The sequence below is a fragment of the Anser anser genome (assembly GCF_964211835.1).
Source record: "Anser anser genome assembly, chromosome: 9".
Lineage (NCBI taxonomy): Eukaryota > Metazoa > Chordata > Aves > Anseriformes > Anatidae > Anser > Anser anser.
This window is the reverse complement of record NC_139729.1, coordinates 28,321,384-28,344,467: the sequence shown is the minus strand read 5'-3', so window position 1 is coordinate 28,344,467 and position 23,084 is coordinate 28,321,384. Positions and strand designations below refer to the sequence as shown.

The window sequence follows — 23,084 nt, the reverse complement described above, 5'->3', positions numbered from 1 at the left end:
CACTAAGTTTAAAAACTGTTATAATTCTTAAGTATCTAGATTTGGGCTATAGGGACTGACAATAAAGAACTACCGAGGATCAGCAGAGATGATTACAGCCTGGTTACTTTGCTTCTGGGAAATGGAGAAGCTGGAGCAGCTGCACAAGTGTAACTTTTGGTGATTTAAAAGATGCAATATTGAGTTATGTCAAAAGGTCACTTAAAATACTTTTTCTTTGAAAAGTAAACCTTTACAATAGGGATAAGGTGACTTAAACTTAAAAATATTTGTGCTGTGCGGAATGTTCCACTCAATTTAGGAAGAGTGCTTAAGGTGAATGCTTCTTGGAGAGCTGGGGCTTTTTTCCACATGCGGAATAAGGTGCTGAAATCTGCCATTTCTTTATGTAATATTTTGTTGTAATATTTAATATAAATTTTATATTTATATTTATATATTTATGTGCCCGGGAGCAGCTGTCTGTCTGTCCATCCATCCAGATATCCATCTATCTGTCCGTCCACCTGTCCGTGCCAGGCGGTGGCCTCGCAGGGCCAGGCAGGCTCCACTGCCGGCTGGGTGCAGCCCAAGTGCCTGCGTTCCCACTCTAACACCAAGGCTTTTTGCACAATGTGCTTGTGCTTCAGCCTCTGGTGAGAGCGGGCTGCAAGGCTCCCAGCAAGCTGTGTGAGTGTTTATGGGCCAAAAGGTATGTTCAGTTTCACGTCTTCTTGGAGCTGGAATAAGTTTATATATACAAACAGCAGCCTCATAACAATATTGATTTTAGTGAAAGCAAATGCGTCCAGGATCTGGAAAAAAAGAAAAAGAAATCTGAGCTCAAATGGATTTCATTTCTCAATGCTTAAAATGCATTATAAATGCCCAAATCAGTAAATTAAGCATTGACCTATTAATGTATTGGTTATTTCATGATTTATCATGTGAACTTCATTAAGAACATCCTTGGCTATTGACCAATTTTTAGTGATGTGTCATCAGTTTATTTTAAAACATTGGCTTCTGCTTATTGCAGCATATCACAGTAAGTATCTTAGAAGATGAAGAAATAAGAGTAATTTTATTACATATATGTTGTATAACTGCACAGGTTTAAGGAAAATGCTCACCACTGCAACAGCAATGCAACAATTATTTAGCTTGTGCACTGGTTTCTTAATGGCAGCCTCAGTTTCCCTGCTGTCTGCTTTACAATTGCTTCCATGCCTCCTCCCTTGTAGTTGGTGTAAAATAAGAAATGTCCGTGCTGCACTGCTTTGTAAGTCACTGGCTGTCTTCCTCCAAATCCCCACGGAACTCTTCCACAGACGAGCGATGACAAAGCTAAATGTCATGCTTGTGCCTGGGAGGGGAGGTTACAGTGAAAGCTACTGGAAAATAATGTCTGTAATAAGAAACTGTCACCTGAACTATGAGTGGCTGTAAGATTATTGCTTCTTAGGAAGATACTATCATGGATAAAGAGAGAGTAGAAAGGGGTATTTATTTCCATGGATTTACTTTGACTTTGAGTAATCTCTTCTAAAAAAGAGTCTATCCTATGAAACATTTAAATACTTAGCATGATTCATTTGAGCAGAGGGTGAATGACACTCAGCCTGTCCCAAGTCTAACGCTTGCCTCTTTGCTTCCATCAGTCAGCCCTCTCCCCTGGGGCTGCAGCAAGAGCTGCCCTTCGGGCTGGGCGAAGCGTTTCGTGGGCAGCCTGGCAGCAGCGAGGGCCATGTGGTTTTCCTGAGAAAGGATGAAGCTCATCTCTGGAACGTGGTTTTACTTATTTGCAATCAGTGATGCTTGCAGCATGTCAGATGTGTAAGCTCGCAGGAAAGTGTGGTTTCTGTACCAATTTAATTTGTTTGCTGTGTTTACAAACCCACACAATTGTCATTTGAGCTTGTTTCAAATGGAAGAAGTCATTGTGGCATACAAATTAGTTTTATTGGACTCGTCTAACACTGAGGTCAGGAAGTGGGAAAAATTTTCATGATCTTCAATAAGCTGAATTTGCAGATGATGAAATGTAAAAACAAAATTGAGTAATAGTATTAGGCTAGAAACTATTGACTAAAAATTCACTTGATGAGCATATGAGTGTGAGCAATACTCTTGTTTGTATGAGTAGCTGATGTTGAGCAAATCAGACATTTTTAAAGGCATGTATTTCTGTCCACAGACTCCGAAGGTCTGTATATGTTCTCCTCCTGTTTTGTCAAGACTACCTTGTGACTCTGAAAGCATGACAGCGATGAAGCAAAGGAGATCCCTGAGCAGATGGCAAGTGATTAGAATGAGATAAGGAAATGGCATGTCATATACTAAAAATACAGATGAGGGGTCAGCGACATATATAAATGCAAAGCATCTTTTATTTCAGTATTGTTGAAGGAATTTACCAACATTCATACCTGAAATTTGGAAACATGCTACTGTGTTTTTAGATCAGCCCTGTGAAGTCTTTTTTTTTGCATTGGAATTAAACTGCGATTCTTCACTGTGCTCTAAATGGAGTCAGAGCTGGTATGCCACCATGCCCCAGCGGAGGGCAGGCCACAATGCATTATCGTAACTGGAGGACTGTAATAAAGCATGATTTAAAAACCCATTGCTGCCAATGTGACCTTTAATATAATCTGTTACAACCAGTAGCATTATAGAAGGGATGCTTAGGAGACGGAAAAATGAACCCACCAAGCTTTTGTTAACCAGGTCATTTAACAGCTACTTACTGTTGTTATCCCTTCCATTCTGTTATTTAAATACCTGGTGGTAATAATTTGATTAATTCTTTTCTTCCCTTAAGGCTTTTTATGTGTGCGCATCTGTAGACTTTTCTTACCATGAGTTTGGTGACATATGCTTGTCCCTGGAGGTGTGTGTGCTGTGTGTGTGCCTCCCAGGCTCAGAAATGCCGCCTGCGTTTGTGAGCTGGGGGATGTGGAGGCTCTGAACACCCCGCGGTGCGTGCTGAGCGGGGCTGAGCGGACCCAGCAGAACGCGAGTCCCTCGCCCCTGCAAGGGAACACTGTTCTCTGCCGCCTCCTTACATACATACAGCTTTTAAAGAATCTCCCGGGCCTTGCAGTTGTTTCGCTTTCCTGATCGCTTCTAGCTGTCCTCCTTTGTTCTTCTGCACCTGCCACGCTGTGCTCTTTTCCAGGCCCAGAGCTGCTTTCTGTCACGAGGCTCCCGCGAAGTTCCCTGGAGCTGCTCAGCATCCCCTCGCACCCACCGCGGGGTCTGCAGCGAGCGCTCTGGCAGGGCTGCCCTCCAGGCAGGGTCGTGATCCAGGAGCCTGCTGTGAGGAACCTCTTCTCTTTCTCCATGGGGGAAAGAAAGGAGTTGAAATGCGGTACGTGTCGGTTGTTGAACCCGAAGCCTGAGATGGTGTTACGTCCAGCCCATGAGACTGCACGATAGAAAGTTCAGAGAAGAGCTGCATTAAGCACAAAAACAACAGCAGTAAAGCTAGTGGTGAAAGCACATGACTATTTCCATAATAAAATCTTACCTTTATAGTTTTCTAAATTAGCTGGGAGAAAATATTGCCCCAGGCTCAAGCTTAGTGTTCACATTTAGCTTTCATTTCTGTAGACTGCAGAGCTTTACGTGTGTGTTAGCAGCAGCAGATTGAAATTATTTATTTTAAATCATTGTCTAATTCAGCTGTGGAGAATTATTTTTTGTAAATGACACATGAATTTTAAAGACATGTGGTACACATGTGCAGCATTCATTCTCACAGCATAATGTGTTAAACTCTAACTGGCCCGTAACCCAGACTTTACAGAGTGCCAGGATTGACATAGTATGGTGGGCTATAAATACCTTTGAGGTGACAATATGCAGTGTAACGTTAAAATTCAGCTTCCGAATCCCTAATTCAGGAAGCAAGAGAAGAGCTATGATTGTGTCACGGAGGACTGGGGGACCCTGGGTGGATGATGGCCAGGAAATGCCAGTGGCGTCCTGGTGCAGCTGGGGCAGGCGGCTGAGGGCGAGGGGCAGGCTGGGGAGCGGCGCTGCTGGGCTTGGTGGGGTGGAAGGGGCGAAGGGGGGGCGTGCGTTTGGCTCAGCTCCTGGCTCTGCGGACAGGACTGCCTGCATGTCTCCTGCTGCAGCCACAGGCACGGCTTGGGCTTTGTCAGCACAGCAGAGAGCCGCTCTCCCTAAGGGGTTTCTGTTTGCAAGGTGCGAAGCAGCAGCGGGGCGTCCTAGGAACTGGGGCGATGCTGTGATGGGCACCGTGCAGGCTGCCTGGGAGCTCAGGCCGTTACTCCCCTGGGTTTTGGTTGCTTTGAGGCCCCACAGTGGTATAACACTATCATGTTGTCGATCGTAACCGGGAAACACTCAAACTCCACGCTGGAAGGTACGTCTGAGCAGCATCACTGATTTGTTAGGGATTTCCTCTGGTTTCTTCTCCGTCTGATTTTTTTTTTTCCCCAACAGAATGAATATTAAAATGTAATTGGACTGTATCCAGCTTACAAGATTGCTACATATTCATGCTATGTATGATTAATAGCGATTTGCTACGATACATTCAGAGGGATTCTGCAGGAGTGTGTGTTACAGAACATGTAGCTGCATGCTAAGCATTAGCAAGCTATTAGAGGGTTTTTAGAGAAGTTTATAACTTCTTGATAGAAAATTATATACTGTGTATCTTGCAGTGGAAAATACTGCTTTAATAAGCATCTCAATATTAAATTTAACACAAAATTAGAAATAGGAGTGCTTTGATATGCTATATTGCTTCCTTCTGCTTTTTCAGCAACAGGTCCCTGAAGTATACTTCAGATATTTATTCAAATCAATAAGCTTTTACAAGGTCTCCCTTTTCTAGTCATATAAATACTTGCAGATGCAGCAAATGTGATATAATATCCAAAAATACTATACTATAAAGTTGGTTTACAAGCAAAAGTACTCAGAAATGTCCTGTGTAACTGTAAGTATGGAATCAAATGTAACCCAGACTACCAGCCAGGAGCAAGTCTGCAGTAGGCTACGAGAGGGGAATGCACGCGTGGGAGCTTGTGCTGTGTTGCACCTCGATCCTCTGCTTATAAGGCAAATGACTCAAATGTGTGAATCATTAAAATGTGCCATTTCCATGTGCGTTGTGGTAGCTGATGCAAGCTAGCTTTAGAAAAAAATTGACTCTCTTTTTTCCTTTAAGGAAAAAAAAAAAGGCCAAGAAAATAAATATGTCTTATTTCCTATAATCAGCTAATGGAAACTTTCAAACTGATGTTACTTTAAATGGGTGAACCTTGGGCTGCCTACATCTAATCTTTTTCTATGGAATAGCTCATACTGCCTTACGAGTTTACCATTCTTATAACCAAATAAAGCTATCGGAATGTGTGATTGTTTTTGTACTGGCAAGTTTACTAGAGGAAATCCTCCTCCTGAGCGAGCACAATGGCTCCTGATTTCTGTAGGGCAAGTAGCAGCCAGTAAAAACAAACATTATCCTGTTATAGTACATTGCTACAAAGGCCTGAATTAAAAAGATTATGTATGTAGTTCAGATTACCATAACTTTAAATCTAATAATGTATTTTTCCTTCTCTCAAAAATATTTTATCTTTCTAAGATTTTTTCTTTCTTTATGGTACAGGGAGAAATTCTGGTTTGTGTCGTGTATTTCAAAATGTATTAGAGTGTTTGCAGGGAATAATTCATGAATCTGCTACCCTAAGAAAGGTTGTTTTGTCTGAGGTTTCATGTATGTGGTTCTGTTGCGGGGAAATAACCTTTTCCTGATATGGGAAAGCAATTTATTTTCAGTGCCTATTGGATTCTCAGGTTGTTTTTTCTTATCTCATTTTCAATTAATTTTTGTGCGTTTTAGGGAGGTCTTCATGACACTACCACCCAATGCATTCGATCACCCTGTGGTAAGTTTCAGTCCCTCCTTGAGAGCTTGGCTGTGCCTCCCTGGTGGCGCTGGGGCCGTGGCACCCCACAGCTGCCCTGGTGCCTGTGGGGCCCGGCCGCGGGGAACGCCCGGGGCAGGCAGGCAGCGCTCCTGGCCCAGTGCTCCCGGCCCAGCGGTCCCTGCCCGAGCAACACGTCCGGGGCGCCTGCTGCCCCCCGGCCATGCGTGGACCCCCGGGTCCTGCGGGGGGAACGAGGGTCAGCTCTTCAAATGCCCGTTCCTGTCACAGCGCCCACGGTTCATGCTTTGTGGGGCTGGAAGTGTGACTTTGTGCCTGTGGTGACCTGAGGGTGCACCTGAGAAGCTGCAATAGCGTTGTGTGTGGTGTCATTGGGTGCTTAAGTGTTTAAGGAGTGTTGTTGGGAGGTCAAAATGCAGATCTCACAGGGATGCTTTGTCCATACATCAGCTCACTGCTGCATATGATTCCCTTGTCATTGCCAAAGGTATTTTGGGTGGCTTTACTGAAATTTGCATGAAGCAAGCAATGGTACCCACAGCTACAGGTGGCTTTGCAACAGGAATGTAAACAGGGTAGGAAATAATTCACTGCTAAATTGGGATTGAACGGCTTGAAAACAACAACTCTTGATCTTGCAAAGGCTCGGACATCAGCTTAGCATCACATTGCATACTCACACAGAGGTTTTGGGAGGTGCTTTTCCTTCCCTGCTCAGGTTTGCAGGGTTGTGCAGGCAGCGTGAGGCCAGGGCACAACTTGCCCAAGGGCAGGTGCTGCACCAGCCCGTGGAGCACGGCGCTGGCGAGTCACGGGGGAGCCTCCCTGCAAAGGAATTTTGGCCTTGGCAAATGCTGCTTGTTCTTGGCATGGATCAGCTGAGAGGGGAAACAAGAAGAGCACTTCTTTAGGGAGTTCTCCTGGAAAACTTCAGCGTCTTCTGTGCACGGAAAACAGAGGTGCATGGAAAGCCTGAAGGACGATTCCTTGCAAAAATACTGGCAGGCAGTGCTGAAACCTGATGCTGCCTTTGGGTGCCAAACACCTTTTTCCTAAGGTGTTTGAAAAATGGGCTGCCTCCTCCTCTGGTAGAGGCTGTGTCTGCTTGGTGGGTCCTGTGGCGTGAGTGTCCCCGCCATGCCTGGTCGCACACGTGCTGAGCAGGGTGATGTGGTGGTCACCGACCCGAGCGTTGTAATGGGGTACTGACCCCGCCTGGCCGCTCTCCATTCACATCCCTGGGTAGCGGATCACTGGAGTCATTCATGCTTTTACAAGGTGTCATTCTGACCACAGTGGCAGCACGGAAGCTGCGTTTGTATTTATCTGTCTGCAGCCGTGCTGTAGTTACTGGGAGGCGGCACGAAGCTGCCGGCACCCCTGACGTAGCTGCCCCGATCTGAAGCCCATGGCTTCGCTGTGCGCCGTGGTTTTGTGTTTGTTTGTGTTTTCCCGGGGAGCCATCTGGTGTTTGCAGCCTCCCCCAAAACCCTTCTCTGCCTGAGTGCCCCAGCAGACACTTCGCTTGTTCGCTTTCTCGCGGGCCACCGGCGGCCCTGCAGAGCGAGGACAGGCAGCTGTGGGTCGCGGGGAGCCCGGCTGCTGCTGGTGGGGGCGCCGGCTGTGGCGGCCTGTGTCTGCGGATGGGCCCGGGTTTACGCTGCTCAGCACACGTCACTTGCTTATTCCTGAGCCTGTCTGCGTGTTGATAAGGAAGCCTTTTCTTTCATTTCTCACTTAGGCAGAAGTTTGTGATTTTTACAAGTAAATCTGGCAATAAAGGAACCAAAATAGTCATGTTAGACTTCAGTAACTAGTAATACATGTTTTTTTGGGGAAAAAAAACGTTATTCAGAATTCCAGGCTTCTGTTTTTTGCCTGAGCTGCTCAGCTGTCCCTCAGGGAGCAGTGCATTCATTACCTTGCAGAGAATCTGGACCTCTTACAGGTGTCAGATGGGGTTAAATACCTTGGAAAATAAGGAAAATGAGGCGTGTGGGCGTCACTTGGCCAGGGGCAGCAGGAGCACTGCTCTGCGCCAGGAAGCAGAGAGCCGTGGTCTGGGCACGGCCCTGTGCCGCACGGGGTCTGTGTGCCCGGAGCAGAGGGGGAGGAAAACGAGGGCTTCCATGGGGGAAATGCCTGCGCAGCGTAGTGGTGCGCTAAGGCTAAAAATGAGTGTTTCTGGGCTGGCCAGAGCAATGTGGTTTATCTGTCCCGTCTGCTGCAGCGCTGTGGGAAAGGCCTTCCTTTCTCGGAGCAGGCCCTCTAACGTGGGGGAATGGGCGTGCTGTTGCGTTGTGTTCCCCGAGACTCTGCACGTTGGACAATGCGGATGTGTAACAGCTCTTAGGGGTGCACAAGAAGCCTCGCTTGATGAAAATTTTTGGTCTTCAGTGAGCTGCATGGCGTACAACGAGCAGTGTGCATAAAGGGAACATGGCTCTCTGCAGGTCCCACGGTAGCAGGTGCCCGTCCTGGCTGTACGTCCAGCCTGGGCTGCGGAGATGGCGGTCATCGTGCCCGGCCACCAGCTGGGCCGAGCTCGGGCAGCAGCGGACGCGTCTCGCCAGCACCGCCGGTGCTGCCCTGGCAGGGACAGGAGGCCGCGGGGCGACCCGGCTCTGGCTGCAGGATCGTCAGCACCCTGCTTCTCACCTCACGTTTTGCTTCACCTACCTGAGAATCGTGAGTCATTTTAGGTGGTTTAAGTTCTGTAAAAGCACTTTTAAGTCACAGCTTTTGTTTGTGCACCGTAGGACAAGGGCTGTGGTTTAGGATAAGCTCCCTCACCCAGAACCAGCCACGCATCTTTCATCGTTAGTCCTGGTGTTGTGTGTGGAGCAGTTCTGTGAGGCCCTCTCCTTTGTTTTAATTTCTGTTATTTCCCAGTGTGATTTCAGTGGTGTACTCAAAGAAGCCAGAAATTAATTTTCCAGTTACCATCAGAGGTTAATACATCCTTTGTTTTCTTCCTAACTGAGCTACAATACCTTTGGGCATAGTACTTGATACAACTTGGCAAGGGAAGAAATAATATCAGAATTGACCTTGGTACCAAAATAAATAGAGGGGAATTAATGTTTAGGTATAATTATCCTGTTCTCATTAACAGTTCCTCTGATTACTGTAAAATATATGAGGTTCCAAGGAGTTTTGTGTGACTCTTGTTATATTTATGAAAATGGCTTTTCAAGACCTACAGCCTGTGCAAGCAAGAAAGAACAAGCTTGCATGCTTCTTCAGACGGTTTTCAGACTGCCGCGTACACCTCGGTATTGCTATACACAAGACAAGGATCAAAATAAACAGTCTTAAATGCTTCCTATTAGCCACTTTATTCTTAGTTAGAATTACATCAAAGAGAAATCAGATTTCTATTTATTTATTTATTTATTTTTTGCTGAGAACTGCTGTATATCATTATAATGATTCAACTAGTTATATAATACACTTAATACTGAAAGTAATCATTTTCTGAAGCAGAATTTCTTAGCATGTGGTACTTTGATTTGATTCCTTGTGCTGGACTTACATCTTATTTTAAAGGAGGTTTCTGGTTTATACAAGCAATCTGTATATCTTTTTTAATGGACTTGCTGTCTGGATGTGTACTTTATCTTTATCTTTCTGTCATTTCATTTTTCATATCTTTTATCTGCTTCTAAAACATATGGCACAAATTTAAAAAATGCCTACGTGCTTTGGTGTATCACATAGTGTATTTTGCATGTGATTTTTATCTATAGAGAAACAGAGTTCGCCATGGACAAGACAAAACAGCCTAGAACAGCAAAAGGAAACTGGCTGAAAATGCAGAATTCGGAAGCTTGACTTATCTCGTGGGCAAGAAATGTAATGTGTCTGTGACAGCCATACTTTTTCTATACTCCTCCGTCATCCATCGGCTGTGTGCGGGTGGTTGAGAAGCTGGGCTCCTGCACCACTCTCTGTTCCATTGCAACAGCAGCGCGTGACGGTGATCCCTTAGCACGAGGATTTTGTGCTCATGACACCAACTTCCGAGGGATTTAGCAGGCCTCGCTTTGTGCTGCTGCTGACCACACACCTCAAAGGCTGGACATTGCCTTACAAGATGTACCTTTGTTTTTCCCAAAATGTCAAAATCTTTCAAGACAGAGTATTCAGAGAAAAAATAGAAGCCCAGCTCTGCTGTCCTCCTTCGCGCCCTGTTGATGGCACTGGTACTGTTCTCGGTGATAGCCAGCATCTCTGCAGCCTCTGGGTCGGGGACAGACCAAGATGAGAACGTGCTCCAGACTTATATTCCAGATGTGAATTTATTTTCAGTTTGCAGAAGAGTTTTTGAGCCCAGCAAAAACTGCTGACCAATCTACTGGTCAGTTCATTTTCCAGCTTACACTGGTTTCTGGACATGCCTTTCCAGGGCAGAATGAGCCTGACAAATCGTTAACAATTTCACTCTCAATGGAATGAAGTAGCTCGACGTTCTTGAAATGGAAATTCACAGTTGGCAACAATAGCTCTGCTTTTAGTATTACCTAATAATGTGAGGTTTTTGTGAAGGAAATCTAAAAGGAATTTATTTTTGTTTTTCTTCATTAAGTCAGTGTTTCTACCTTGCTGTCATTTCTGACCTTGGAAGCAGATAGGTAAATGCACTTCACATCCATCGCAGCTGCTGCCATGGGAAACAACCGAGTAGCAGCTTACAGTCAGGTGGAATAAAACCCGTGCCGAGCCCAGAGGTCGAGCACGCCATCGTGACGCGGGCTGGAGACTGCAGCACTGCCTGCCCAGAGCGGGGCTGGAGCCGGGGTCGGGCAGCCCCTTTGGACAGGCGCTCACATTGCTGGGCACTCGTGCCTGCCAGCCATCAGTCAGCCAGGCGGTGTCTTTTAAAGAATCGAATAGTCTGTGTTTATAGTTTCCTACAAATTAAGCTGTTCATAGCAAGTGCCTTTGCGAGTCCAAAAAAGAATCAGACATGGGATTAAAAATTGAATCATTCTCTAATTCATTAACTAATTCATGGTGAAATGCTGTTTTTCCTTTTCTGGTCCTAAAATTGATTCCAAATGATTGGTTCCTCTTTTCTGCACTGCTTTATTTCAGAGTCTGCGTGATTAGTGTAGCATTGTGTGCCTAGTGAATATTGACAGAAATCTATCTAAAGCCCATTCACTCAGATCTTGAACAGCTGCTTATTTCATGCTTATTTCTTTTACTTCTTGGGACCATCTTATGGACAGATTTTTTATTGGTTCAGATATTTGCAAGTGCTTGTCCTTCATGGATGAAATCCTGACCTGCTTGTTGCAATCAGTGGGAATTTTGCCACCAGCTAGGATTTCACCCTGTGTAAAAATTGTGTGCTGTCAGACACCAACGCATGAGAAGCATTTTACATGGTAGCATTTCTTCCAATGTCCCTTGCTCTGTTGTCACATTTAAAACTCAGCTTTCCATGGGCAAAGGCTTCCTGTGGTCATTGCACAGAAATAAGCAAGCAGCAGGCAGTAGATTCCTTTTTGAAGCAAAGGCCGTTTTGTTTGCTGAAAGCAGACTGTGTGCTTATGCACTTATAAATTGAATTATTCACTGTCTTCATTATCAGCAAATCAGTCTTCAAATGAAAGTCTTTCCCCTTCAGGTGGACTGCTGGACTCCAACACATCCTGCACTGCTTTGGAGTAAGCTTGCTGGATGTTACCTCTCTATTTACTGCCCTCGGTGCTTTGCTGGTACAACCAGGCTACCGTGTCAGCCAGTCTTCTGCAAGGATTGCTGAAGAGGTTCTGGATTTTATCGCCATTTCTGTAGTTGTGTGTTCAGTTCATTCTGGAGTGAGTTACAAGCTGTGGGTAACTATAACACACCTGGGGGGCAGCTAGGGAGATGGTGAAAGGACTCTGCTGGAGACGGCTGCGGTGCTGTGCCGCAGGAGATGCAGAGGGGAACCAGCCCTGCTGGGAAGCTCTGCCTGCTGCTCTGGAAGTGGTGCCGCCCCTGCTCCTGAGCTCTGAGCTCTCTCCGGGAGCATGGCAGCTGCACCAGGAAACACTGGAGTGGGGTTCTGCTCTTTGCAGCTCCTCTGGAGCTGCAGAAGCCACATTAAGCATCCTTTTGTCATCCTGAGGTTCTGCTTCCACTGTTGATCATCTCAGTTTCATATCAATATCCTGTTTCCCAAACCTTCTGTCACTCAGCTGAACCCAGATGTGGCATTTTCCAAGTCCGACTTTTCAGTTAAAGCAATCTTTAAAAGTGCTGTTGAGTTTGACCTTCCTCTTTTTTTTTACTTCTTCTTTCTTTATCAACGTCTGAAGTTACCTCCTCTGGTGCTGTGGGGCACACTGAGTAATCGCCCAGCTGGGAGCAGCCGGAGCTCGGCCTCAGCCCAGTCCCCCGTGGTGCTGCGTGGGGCCTTACAGGTCGTGGGGGTCTGTGTGGGCATCCCCCAGCGGCCAGCTCCTTTTTCACTAGGAAAAAATACAAAAAGTCATATTAAATTATCTGAAGTCTGATTTTTATGACATGCTTCTGTGCTTACTACGCAAGTATGAAGAGTACATCTTTAAATACTGAGTTAGAAATTCCAGCTTATGTTTAAGGAATAAGATAATCATTAACCCGAGGCTATGGAGATATTGCCCTATGCCCTATTATGTCCTTACTTTGTAATGATTGCATCAACTGAACTTTACTGAGGTGAGTGCTGCTCTTTTTTATTTAAATGGGATGGCATGTGGTGGAAAAGCTTGCGCTGTGAGGCGAGCGTTTCCAGAGTAGGGTCATTAGCCTGCACAATTTACGAACGGGCTGACTCTCTGCAAACAGTTGTGTCACAGGAAAGGATAATGGAATTTTTGGTTTGTGTAAAAAGAGCGGTGTATTTTCTGTCTGCTGCGGTCTCTGTTTGTCACTGCATTTTGACCAAGCGGCAGGTACGTGAGCCCGTTTGAAGATCTCGTGCAATGTGCAGCTGCAAAAAAAAGCCTGGAAATTGTTTTTTTCGATGTGGTCGGAATCAGACCCCAAGCACGAGGAAGGCAGAAATGACACTCGTGTCACCTCCCATTCTTTTACTTTGATAGCTTTTAATTTGGGCATGAAGGGATGCATCTGTATGCGTGAGCTCGGGCTGCGGGGCAGGAGTTTGCCTCAGGTCCCCCCGGCCGGGGGTGATGCGTGGGGGCACGGCAGCCGCTCGGCTCCCGGGGGCTCGTCCCGCCGGAGCTGCGTGGCTGCGGCAGCTGAGAGCGGCACCGCCTGCGGCGGGGCACGGCGGGTTTTGTGGGGCTCCTTGTCTGCCTCAGGCGTTGGTATCAAAATCAAGGAAGGCGACTGTTCCATGGGCGGAGGTCTGCAAGCCGTGCTTTGGGAGGACCGACTGGGAATGCCAACAGGCCGGGGGAGCAGCGCTGAGCGCGGGCTGGTGGCAGGAGGTGCACAGGGCCGGTGCAGCCGCTGGCATCGTGCAGGTTAGCGACCTGCCTTCCCCCGCCTCTGCTTCTGCCCATCGCTTCTTCCTCAAACAGTGCTGAACTGGTGGTAGCACAGCAGTGCAGCCTCGTGAGGTTCTGCACACCCAGCTCCAACCCAGAAATACTTGATCTGTGTTGCTTAATTCCTCAGACTGGGAAAATATGCACTATAAAAATGCTTGTTTGGAGGGCATTTCATAGCAGATGATGTGTTGGAAAGTAGGTCTGAACTAGACCCAGGGGAATTAACAGCATCCTCCAAAGATACCAAGGACTATGGTTTATTTAAGAGACGGTTATTGAGGGACGAGGCAGTAGCGATCTCTGCGGGAAGGGGAGTGTGAGCTGGAATACATTGGGATTGGAATTTGCATTCAGCAATGACCGAGAAGTTTCCTACACGCAGCAGATTCTGATGTCACTTTTCCACTGGGAGCCACAGCTGACTCCTGGCATCCCTGGGAAGAGGAGCGTAGCTCCAGTCATAACACTGCGGAGCTTTTCTTCAAACCCATAATAGTATGCTTAAGTAACATCTAAATATTTGGTTTAAGCCACAATATCCCATTCTGTGCTGTGCACCACACACCAGCGTGCCGCGGCACTGGGCCGCGGGGCGATGGCGCGGGGCGAGCGGCGGCCAGGCGTGGGCCGGCTGGGCCCTACCCCCGGTGCCGGTTTTTCTCGCAGGCAGTTGCGTTGTTTTATGGCAGCTGTGCGTTTCAAAAAGCCACTCACAGGCTAGAGGGTTGTCACGTTACCTTGATACCTCCTTTATTTAGATCTACCCTTGAGTCACATTAGCAGCAAACGAGCTCCCGCTGTGTGCCCGGGGCAGAATGCAGTCCCCCGGCGGCCCCCATCATTGGCAGGTGCTCTGCCTCCTCCTTTATGTGGACCAGAGCACCTGCTTGACTCTCCCCCGGGAGATGTCCCCGTGTTGCTGAGGGCATGCTCCTGCGTTTCACGTACAGGGGCTTTGCCGTGAGTTGCCCTACTAAGGCTGCCAGCGGGAGCCTGCTTTCACCCAGCTCCAGGCTCCCCGGTCCCCCTGGCAGAAAGGCCTCCTTCCACGGCGCCTCCTCGCCCTTCGGCTTCCCCGTCCACCCTCGGGGCCCTTAAGGTGTGTTTCTGTGGACTCTGAAGCTTGATTTTTTTCTTTAGACGATTATAAGTGAAAATGATGGAGTGGAGAATGTACTGTTTGCATTAATTTTGTTTATAAGAACATTCTTTTGCTATGGGCCAGAAAAGTATGCTTTTATGTCCATCTGCAGAGCTTCTACCTTACATGTAAATGGCTGGTTTGGCCCCGGGCCACGAAGGATTCTTTTGTGAGCTGAGAAATGCTCTTGTGAAAAATATCCAGTCCTAAGTCAGGTGGCCTTAGAGCTCACCACCCCAAAATGAAAATATGTACACAGCCTGCTCCAGAGCATGTGTAATCCATTGCTGCACTCTTTAGGTACAGAATTATCCTTTTTTCCTTTTTTCTGCCTTGTTCTCATCTTTTAAATGTGCCATAGCACATTCAGATGAGGGCTATTGTTATCTGCTACCGCTATAACAAAACCTTGGCTTTAGCATAGATTTATTTGTGTATGTATTTATTTATTTTAATTTGAAAGGTCCCAAAGGCAGGCTGCTAGTTCTTGCCACTCTTAGCACCTTTTGGGGGGCAGGCTCTGCGGACAAGCTGCCAAGAGCAGCGCCTACCCTGGGCATGTGCTTCGTCAGCGCAGAAGGGAACCTCTGACCTGTGGGAACAGCTACTGCACTGTTCTGAAACTCAGAAATTGGTGCCCAGAATGTATAGAGGTTTGACTGCTTGTCATTTAGGGACTTAATCACTATGGTAATGTTGTGTAACTTCTAATTACAAATAATTGGAGAGTAATTCCGTTACTGTCTGAAGTAATGCAGTCAGCAAATTCCCCCGTATTCTTGTGCAGCCTTCTGTAGCCTATGCAGAAAATGTTTTTCAACAGGCGGATTTTTCATCATGTTAGTAACAATATTTGGTCGAGGGTCTTACTTGCCACGGTGAATGCACCCGCAGAGCGCAGCCCCTGCGGGCCGAGCTTGCGGTGCCGGCAGGCCGGTGCCCGCGGCCGCAGGGCATGCGGTGGAGCCGCTGGCTGGCAGCAGACGTCCCACCAGCCGCACCCAGTGCCACGGCAGGGCAAAGCCCTCCTCCTCAATACCTCGTGTTCTAGGAGTTTTAATACAGATTTGTGGGTTGAAACGCCCTATGTACGGTGAGGTCAACTTTGTATTGATTGTTTTGTCAGCTGCCAGGAGAAAAAATAGCTTGAGCAAAATGTTCTGTGGTCTAGAGCACTACCCTTAAAACCTTAGCTATGAAAGGTCCTTAGCTTTTAAGATAAGATAGTCATTTTTGTCATTTCGTTTTGGTATTTGAGACCATTCTTTTTGTCCTAAAATCACAGAATGGCAGAATCATTAAGGTTGGAAAAGATCTCCAAGGTCATCTGGTCCAACAGTCCCCCTACCACCAATGTCACCCACTAACCCATGTCCCCAAGCACCACGCCCAACCTTTCCCTGAACATCCCCAGGGACGGTGACTCCCCCACCTCCCTGGGCAACCCGTCCCAGTGCCTGACTGCTCTTTCTGAGAAGAAATGTCTCCTCATTTCCAACCTGAACCTTCCCTGGTGCAACTCGAGGCCATTCTCTCTACTCTTATCACTGGTTCTCTGTGAGAAGAGGCTCCCCACAGCTTCCTTTCAGGGAGTTGTAGAGAGCAATGTGGTCTCCCCTGAGCCGCCTCTTCTCCAGACCAAACACCCCCAGTTCCCTCAGCTGCTCCTCACAGGACTTGTGTCCCAGGCCCTTCCCCAGCTTCGTAGCCCTGCTCTGGACACGCTCCAGGGCCTCGATGTCCTTCTTGTGCTGAGGGGCCCAAAACTGAACACAATACTCGAGGTGCAGCCTCACCAGAGCAGCATACAAGGGGACAATCGCCTGCCCGGCCCTGCTGGCTGCACTATTCCTGACACGAGCCGGGATGCTGCTGGCCTTCTCGGCCTCCTGGGCACGCTGCCGGCTCACGTTCAGGCGAGCATCAATACTCCCAGTACTCCTAGTCAATATTAACAAGCAAGAAAAAACGATTAAATGACGACAGAAATGTCTGTTTTCAAGAACTCTTGTTACTGAAGTAATTTTCAAAACGCAAGAAAGTATCAGGCCTGAAAACTGGGAATGGCAGAATTCTTCTACTTGTTGATCAGTTACTGTGAGCTTGCCGTTTGTTGTGTGTTCCCAGCGTGCCTCAGGGAGATGCTGCCTCCCCTGTCTGCCAGGGTGGCAAGTCCCATTTAGTGCGTTCCGTTTCTGACAGTGATTCCCTGCACCCGAGGAGGAGGCCACAGAGAAGGCAGCCAGGTATTCTGAAACCAAACGAGGCTGAAATGAAGTACGTAGTTCTGCGAAGACAGCTGAACCAATCTGCAGAGGCGATGTGTCCTTGACGGATTGCAGTTCTGTTTCATTTTTCATGAAAGCTGCTATAATATTGAATGTATAGAAGCGTTTGGATCCCAGGGGTTCAGAGATGCTGCTGCTCAACCTGATATCATCTGCGGCTTCCTCTGCCTGGTTCTCAGGCTGGAGGGGGAAGTGCAGCGCAGGAGGTCCCTGCCACGTGAAGTACGCGCACGGGGAGCAAAGCTCCTCCGCTGCTGCGGGCAGAAAGTCCCCTCTGGGAGCTGGTCTCAGTTTTTGCACTGCTCCGGTGGTTGCTGTAGGTAGACTGCGCTTTTGTGATTCATTCCACATCAGGGAGAACCATCAGGCTCATCCTTCCACGGTCCCCGTCTCCCCTGCGTGGGCGCGTGAGCCCCATGGTGCCTGCCGTCCTGACGCGTGGGGCCCGTTCGGTGTGCACAGGCCGGTGGGACGGATGTCAACCTCGGTCAGCCTTGTTCAGATTATTTCCTGTTAATAACATGACTGGAAAATTTAAAAGTTCCAGGGCCCCAAGGAGGTGCTGATGTGTACCTTCGAGGCCATGTTCCTCAGTTTTACTGCACTTATGTTAACAGAAAGATAGGACTTTCCCCACATTTTGTCAGCTCTTCATCTTAGTCATCTAGGGATGAGCGAACGTGCTATTGCATTTCCCCTAAATATGCAAAATAATCTTTTTTTTTTTTTTTCTGCACTGGATATAGATTGGTCTCATTTATGTATAAAACTTTGTTGTGTTTTTGAAGCTTACAGTCTCACTGTATCTGAATGCTCATCCATTCAGCGAGCCTCTTCCTTCTACTGCAACGCTGAAAACCGAGGGTTTTAAGTAGGCCAAGTGACTAATAACTAAAATAGACAAACCACCATTAAATAACTGTCACGTACAGAAATAAAAGCAGGAAACAGTGTCTGACGCCATAAAACTGACCTTTCTTTGGCTATTTAAGCAACAAATGAAGTGAAACCGCTACTTGGAGCGGGATGGGCGGGTGGCTCGGGGCGGCGCAGGGCTGGCAGCGGGGAGCAGGGTGTTCCAGCTCCTGTCACAGCCGCAACAACTCCGCGTGGCTGGGCAACAGCGAAATCTTGTTCTGCCTTAGCAGGAAGTAGTAGGAAAGTCTACTACCTTGTAGAGCATCCCCTTCAGCTGCAGGGCCTGCAAGCAGGACACAGCACTGGAAGCACTGACATCACCGTGCTAACGAAGTGCGTTCACCTGTCCCCAGTGACACTATCCCCAAATTACGGAATTGCTAAAAAGCAGGTAGTGCACCTTGTGTGGTCTGTTCCGACACCCACCGATGTGATACTTGAGCTGGTTCTTAATTTTAAAAAATGGCATGTAAAGGAAGAAAAAAATGGGATGGAGTGTGTGTAGTAGATATATTGATTTGAGTAATTAAATATGCAGGGTAGGAGGAAAACTTTAAACACCAGTAAAGAACAAAAAGTGATGGGAAATAAAATATGTGCCAAGCCATCGAGAGAAGCAGTATGAGATAAAATGAAGTAGTTGCAGCTGAAAATTAACAAATTGCACTGCTGAGGACAGAGAACCATGCAAGATTAGCAAAACTCAGTTTCGGCCTGTTTATTCAGAAGGAGAGACCACCGGACATCGCGCTTGTTCCACGCAGACCCTCGGCTCCCCTGGCCACGAGGCGGGCGCAGCGACTCGCACCGTGCTGCTCCTTCCTGGGGATGTTCCCCACCGGGAGCACCCCTGCCCGTGCGTGCGTCTCGTGGCTCTGCCGCTTTGCTCCGGGTGTCTCACTGCAGGCCTCGCCTCGCCCCCCGCCCTGCAGCCCCCCAGCTGCCCTCCCCTCCCCAGGGCTGCCAGAGCTTGCGGCGCGTTTCATCCGGGGCGTTCGGCGGTCCTCCCCTGAAGACAAAGGAAATATGCAGAAGTTGAAATGTGGAAGTAATCTACTTGCCACATTTTTCCTTTCCCTGTAATAAATTGTGTCATTGGTCAAATGCATATCTAAAGACAAATGCCTTTTATGGAACTCGCCCTGCCTCGCACCGCTCTTCCCCCATCCATTTCCTCTTTAAAAAAAAAAAAAAAAGGCAAACCCAGAACACCAATTAACATGCATTTCTTCTGTTTAAATGTGTATGGCTGCGCTTGGACAGCGGAGTTCCCCAAACTCTCTCATTTTGGCACAGCACGGACTGCATTTTGCTCTTTCGGTGGGCGCGAGCGGAGCAGCAGGGCTGTGCCCACGCCTGGGGGGGATCGGCTGCGCACGTCCCCGCGGAGCCCCCCGATCAGCAGATGCAGCGCAGATGGAGGGAGGGCAGGGTGTTTTCTGGCCCAAACTCGGCTATTTGTTGAAAGATTTATGAAATGACATCTACAGTAGCAGACAAAGAGACTTTGAAGTGTTTTTGGGAGCCCTTGTTTGTGCTGCGCCGTTGTTGTGTTGCTCTCTCGCTGCAAAGGCTTCTGTGCGGCACGCGGGTGTTTACGCAGCCCGGCGAAGCATGTGTTGCAGGCAGGAGCTTCAGCTATTTCACATTAGCCTGCTGGAGATTCATCACAATCTACCAAAAGCCGCCTGTTCAAGCCAGGACTGAGCAGAGAGCCATAAAAGGAAAGGAATATAATTTCCTTGTTGGCTCATAGTGCTGAAATTCTAAAACGGGAGTGAAACAGAATTTGTTTTTGCCGGAGCTGACAGAAGGGGTGTGAAACAAAATACCAGTATACAAAAATGTGTAAGGCACTGTGACGAGGCATCTAGCTGGAACCAGCTCCTTACTGTCACCAGAGTTTTGAACCCTCTTGCTAAAAAATTTAAAAAACATCACTCTCTCTATTTGGCTAAAAATACGTAGGACTCAAATTCATGTATGTTATGCCCATTATAATGTAATTATTTAAGTGCGTGTGTAGGCTAATCTTCAGTAACTTTCCACGTGCACATCAAAGTACAATCTGACTTTCAAACATTATTTTTACTCTCCCCCACTGGCAGGAGAGGAGCCGTGTGTCCTATCTTATCCTTCCTATCATATAGGATCGTGGAAGTACCGGTAGCCTGACTGCACGAAATGCTGTGTGTTGTTCCGTAGCCATTCTGCTACTCGCAGTGTAAAAGTGATCCAAAAATATTAATAGGCATCTGTACTTAGGCAGTAAAAATCAGCTGACGGCACTCCAGCAAGGTACTGTTTGTTAATCGGTTGATGCTTCTGTAACAAATGTTAGGAAAAAATGATGGCTATCCCTTGGATTCAGAGCTGCGATCCTTTAAAAAACATCTTGGCTCCTGGAACTGCTGTATCCTTTGTGAAGGAATAGTTGCTACGTACTTCCACTTGTGCAACTTGACAATTTTGCAACAGAATACTTTTAAAATGTGATTGCTTTGCACCACAGATATATAAAATAACCCTCTTGTGAAGCAAAGGAAATACTTTGATAAAATGCCAAAATGCCAGAGCTTTCAAACAGATTAGCGCTTACTGCTTCTGTTAGCACAGCAGCATACGTACTTCTAGTTAAATATTAAAAGCAACTAGTAAGTAGTTGGCTACAGCATCTTTCCATGAAGTATTTGTTAGTTTCTAAATGTGGCTGTTCAAGTATTTAATGCCTCTGCTCTAGATGCAATTCAAAATGCCATTTAATTGCTGAGGCATACAGCGGTGTCTTGTTTATTTCGTAAACGGTGATGAGAGTTAGCAAAGGAAGTCAGAAAGCTATCCGTCGGAGGATTCTTGCTTTGCTCCTGGCAGCCGGTGGCCAGGCTGTGGGCTCGGTGCAGGCGGGAGGGCAGCGCGCAGCCCTCCCCGCGCGGCGCGGCGCTGAGCGCCTGCTGCAGGCTCTCACAACTCTCCGTGGCCAGTATTTGAATTTCTGCAAGGTCTCTGCTTAATTCAGCCTCCTTCGTTTCAAGCAAACAAGCTGGAGTCATTTAAAGTGTAATACTTAAGATATAACAAATTGAAGTTGTCGCATTGTTATAATATTTTGGCATAAATGGTATTTTTCCGGGGGGGGGGGGGGGGGGTTAGGGGGAAGACAGGAAAATAACTGTTGCAGCAGGGGCAGCAAAGCACCTTCACCCTGTTCCAGCGGGATCCCCTGAGCAAAGAGAAGTTAGCAGAGCACAAAGACAGCCCCAAATTGTCTCGTGTGACTGTCACGCTCATGAGGAGGGGTCTGGTGCAGGCTCTGGAGCGCAGTTAGTGCTGCGCGAGGAAGGCAAACCTCCCTTCACCATGTCTGCTCTGCCACTTACTGACAGAAGAGTTTTGCAGTTTTGTTACCAGTACTAGTTCCTCAATCTTTTTTTTTTTTTTTTTTTTTTTTTAATAAAGTGGCTATAGGACATGCTTTGTTGTTACAATAAATGCTCTTCCTAATATATGGACTGAGCACTTGAGGTCTTTGGAGGGAGAGAAAGAAGGCTGAAAGGAATATTTCTGTGATAAAATACCATGGTTTTAGTTTGGGTTTAGGTGAAAGGCCTAACTTGTGCAAATCATGTAGGCCTTCAAATGCAAAATAGCATGCATGTTTAATACTTTGCATTTAGTTAAAAATGAAAAAGAGCACCAGGACTTGGCCCATGAGGGCCGATTTACAGTGGTAGAGTGATGTCTGGCACAGAGTAACGAAGGCTGGTTATGGGTAAATAGACATTTGTGGTAGTTTGCTGGGCTTTTTCCTTTTTTTAGTAGACACACAAAAGCTGCTCAGTGGCTGTTGAATATGTTGTTTATATTAAGACTTGGGAACCTACATCTCGTCTGACAAAAGATGGTCATAAAATGTAAAGAGTCAGATTAACGGGCATCCCTATTAAAAAATCGAGAACAAGATTTTTTCTTTCTTTTTGAAGATATTTCTTTCTAAGATAAAGGTTTCAGGGTTGTCTCTACTTCTGGTTAGCTTCCAATATCAGATATGCCTAACTCCAGTAATCATTTAAAATTGTGATGTATTTGAACTGTACGGTCTTTAAGGTCCCCTCCAACCCAAACCATTCTGTTATTCTGTGATTTTGTGATACTCTGACTTTATGATTCTGTGAGTGCCTCTCATAAGCACTGTAACTAGGGAGCTAAAATTTGAAGTAGTAGATCTGGTGTCTGAAGTTATGGTTATTCAAGCTCTGATCGGTGATGTGGCCTGTGCGAGCACGTTTAAAGGTCTGGCACACCTTGGTAGAAGAGCTGCATCAGCACTGACTTGGGGGCCATCACCCCAGAGTTCCCCCAGGCCCTGCTCCCTTCTGAGTGGTTTCAGCAGGGTGCAGAGGTCCAACACGCCTGAGCAGCACAGCAGCTCCTCGCTGCCGCAGTGTCGTCTGCTGTGAAATGCTGGTGCCCGCAGGGGTGGGGACGCCTGGGGCCGACGGGGCCTCCCTGGCCTGGAGCGCCCGGGGAGGAGCGCGGTGCCTCCGGCCGTGCACAGCGGGAGCAGGGGAGCGGGCAGGGGCGCGGTGCCTGGCTTGGCTTTCCTGGGGGGGCTGACCATGAATTGGCTTCTGCAGATGGTCTGCTTTGTGGCTTCCTGGTAATTAAATGAAGCCTCAGGATGGTCTGCTCTGTGGTTTCGTGAAATCCAGAGCTCCCGGATGGCTCCAGAGGAGGCGAGCTGCTAAAATCCCGGTCACCGTATCCATGGCCCGGTAGGGCGGTTAGCGGAGCGAGGGCTCTCCGCTTGCTTCAGTCGTAGGGACTGCTGTGAGGTGCTGCTGGTGTGAGGCTGGCGTAGCAGGCGTTGACAAACAGGTCTGTAAGGAATAAAGAGAATAAGGAAAGCTCTTATACATAGAGCACATTGCTGACCCTCTGCTTTAGTCTTGTGTTGAGTTGGAAATTCCATCCAGCACACACACAACCCTCCCAAAATAAGCTACCAATACTGAAAAAGCATGAGGGCAGGATGCCTGTGAAACTGAAACCCGTCAGAAAAATGCCAGAAAGGCTGGATGACATGTATCTCCGTTTGTTAAGGATTAGTGACTTTTGTAAATGCTATAGCAGTATTTTTGGTTGTTTTCAAAAGCCTTACTGAGGAATTTGTATACTACCACCTTGGATTAGAAGAATAATCTCCCTTTATAGTAAATTCAGTTCTAGTTCTCCTGCTAAAATCATGGAACAAATAATAGGAGAAAGAAAAAATGAACCTTTTGACAAGTTATAGCCAGTGAGGGTCTGTGATGAATTTAGTTTTATACACTGAATA

At 47.2% G+C, this 23,084-nt stretch overlaps 1 protein-coding gene and 1 long non-coding RNA gene across 2 annotated transcripts; one reads left to right on the top strand and one right to left on the bottom strand.

Moving 5' to 3' along the window:
- The first annotated feature begins 12,648 nt into the window (after positions 1–12,648).
- LOC310904207 lies at positions 12,649–20,886 on the top strand. Its single transcript, XR_014588117.1, has 2 exons — positions 12,649–14,501; positions 18,479–20,886. It is a non-coding gene; the product is annotated as an uncharacterized lncRNA (long non-coding RNA).
- LOC310904206 (uncharacterized protein) lies at positions 14,544–18,486 on the bottom strand. Its single transcript, XM_083848591.1, has 2 exons — positions 17,805–18,486; positions 14,544–17,722 (listed from the first exon to the last, which is right to left on the bottom strand). The coding sequence occupies exon 2, from the start codon at positions 17,180–17,182 to the stop codon at positions 16,088–16,090; it is 1,095 nt and encodes a 364-aa protein (XP_083704717.1). The 5' UTR covers positions 17,183–17,722; positions 17,805–18,486; the 3' UTR covers positions 14,544–16,087.
- Positions 20,887–23,084: the final 2,198 nt, after the last annotated feature.

Coding starts and splice junctions, on each gene's coding strand:
- LOC310904206 (XM_083848591.1), bottom strand. CDS start 17,182: ATGTGGAATGAATCACAAAAGCGCAGTCTACCTACAGCAACCACCGGA.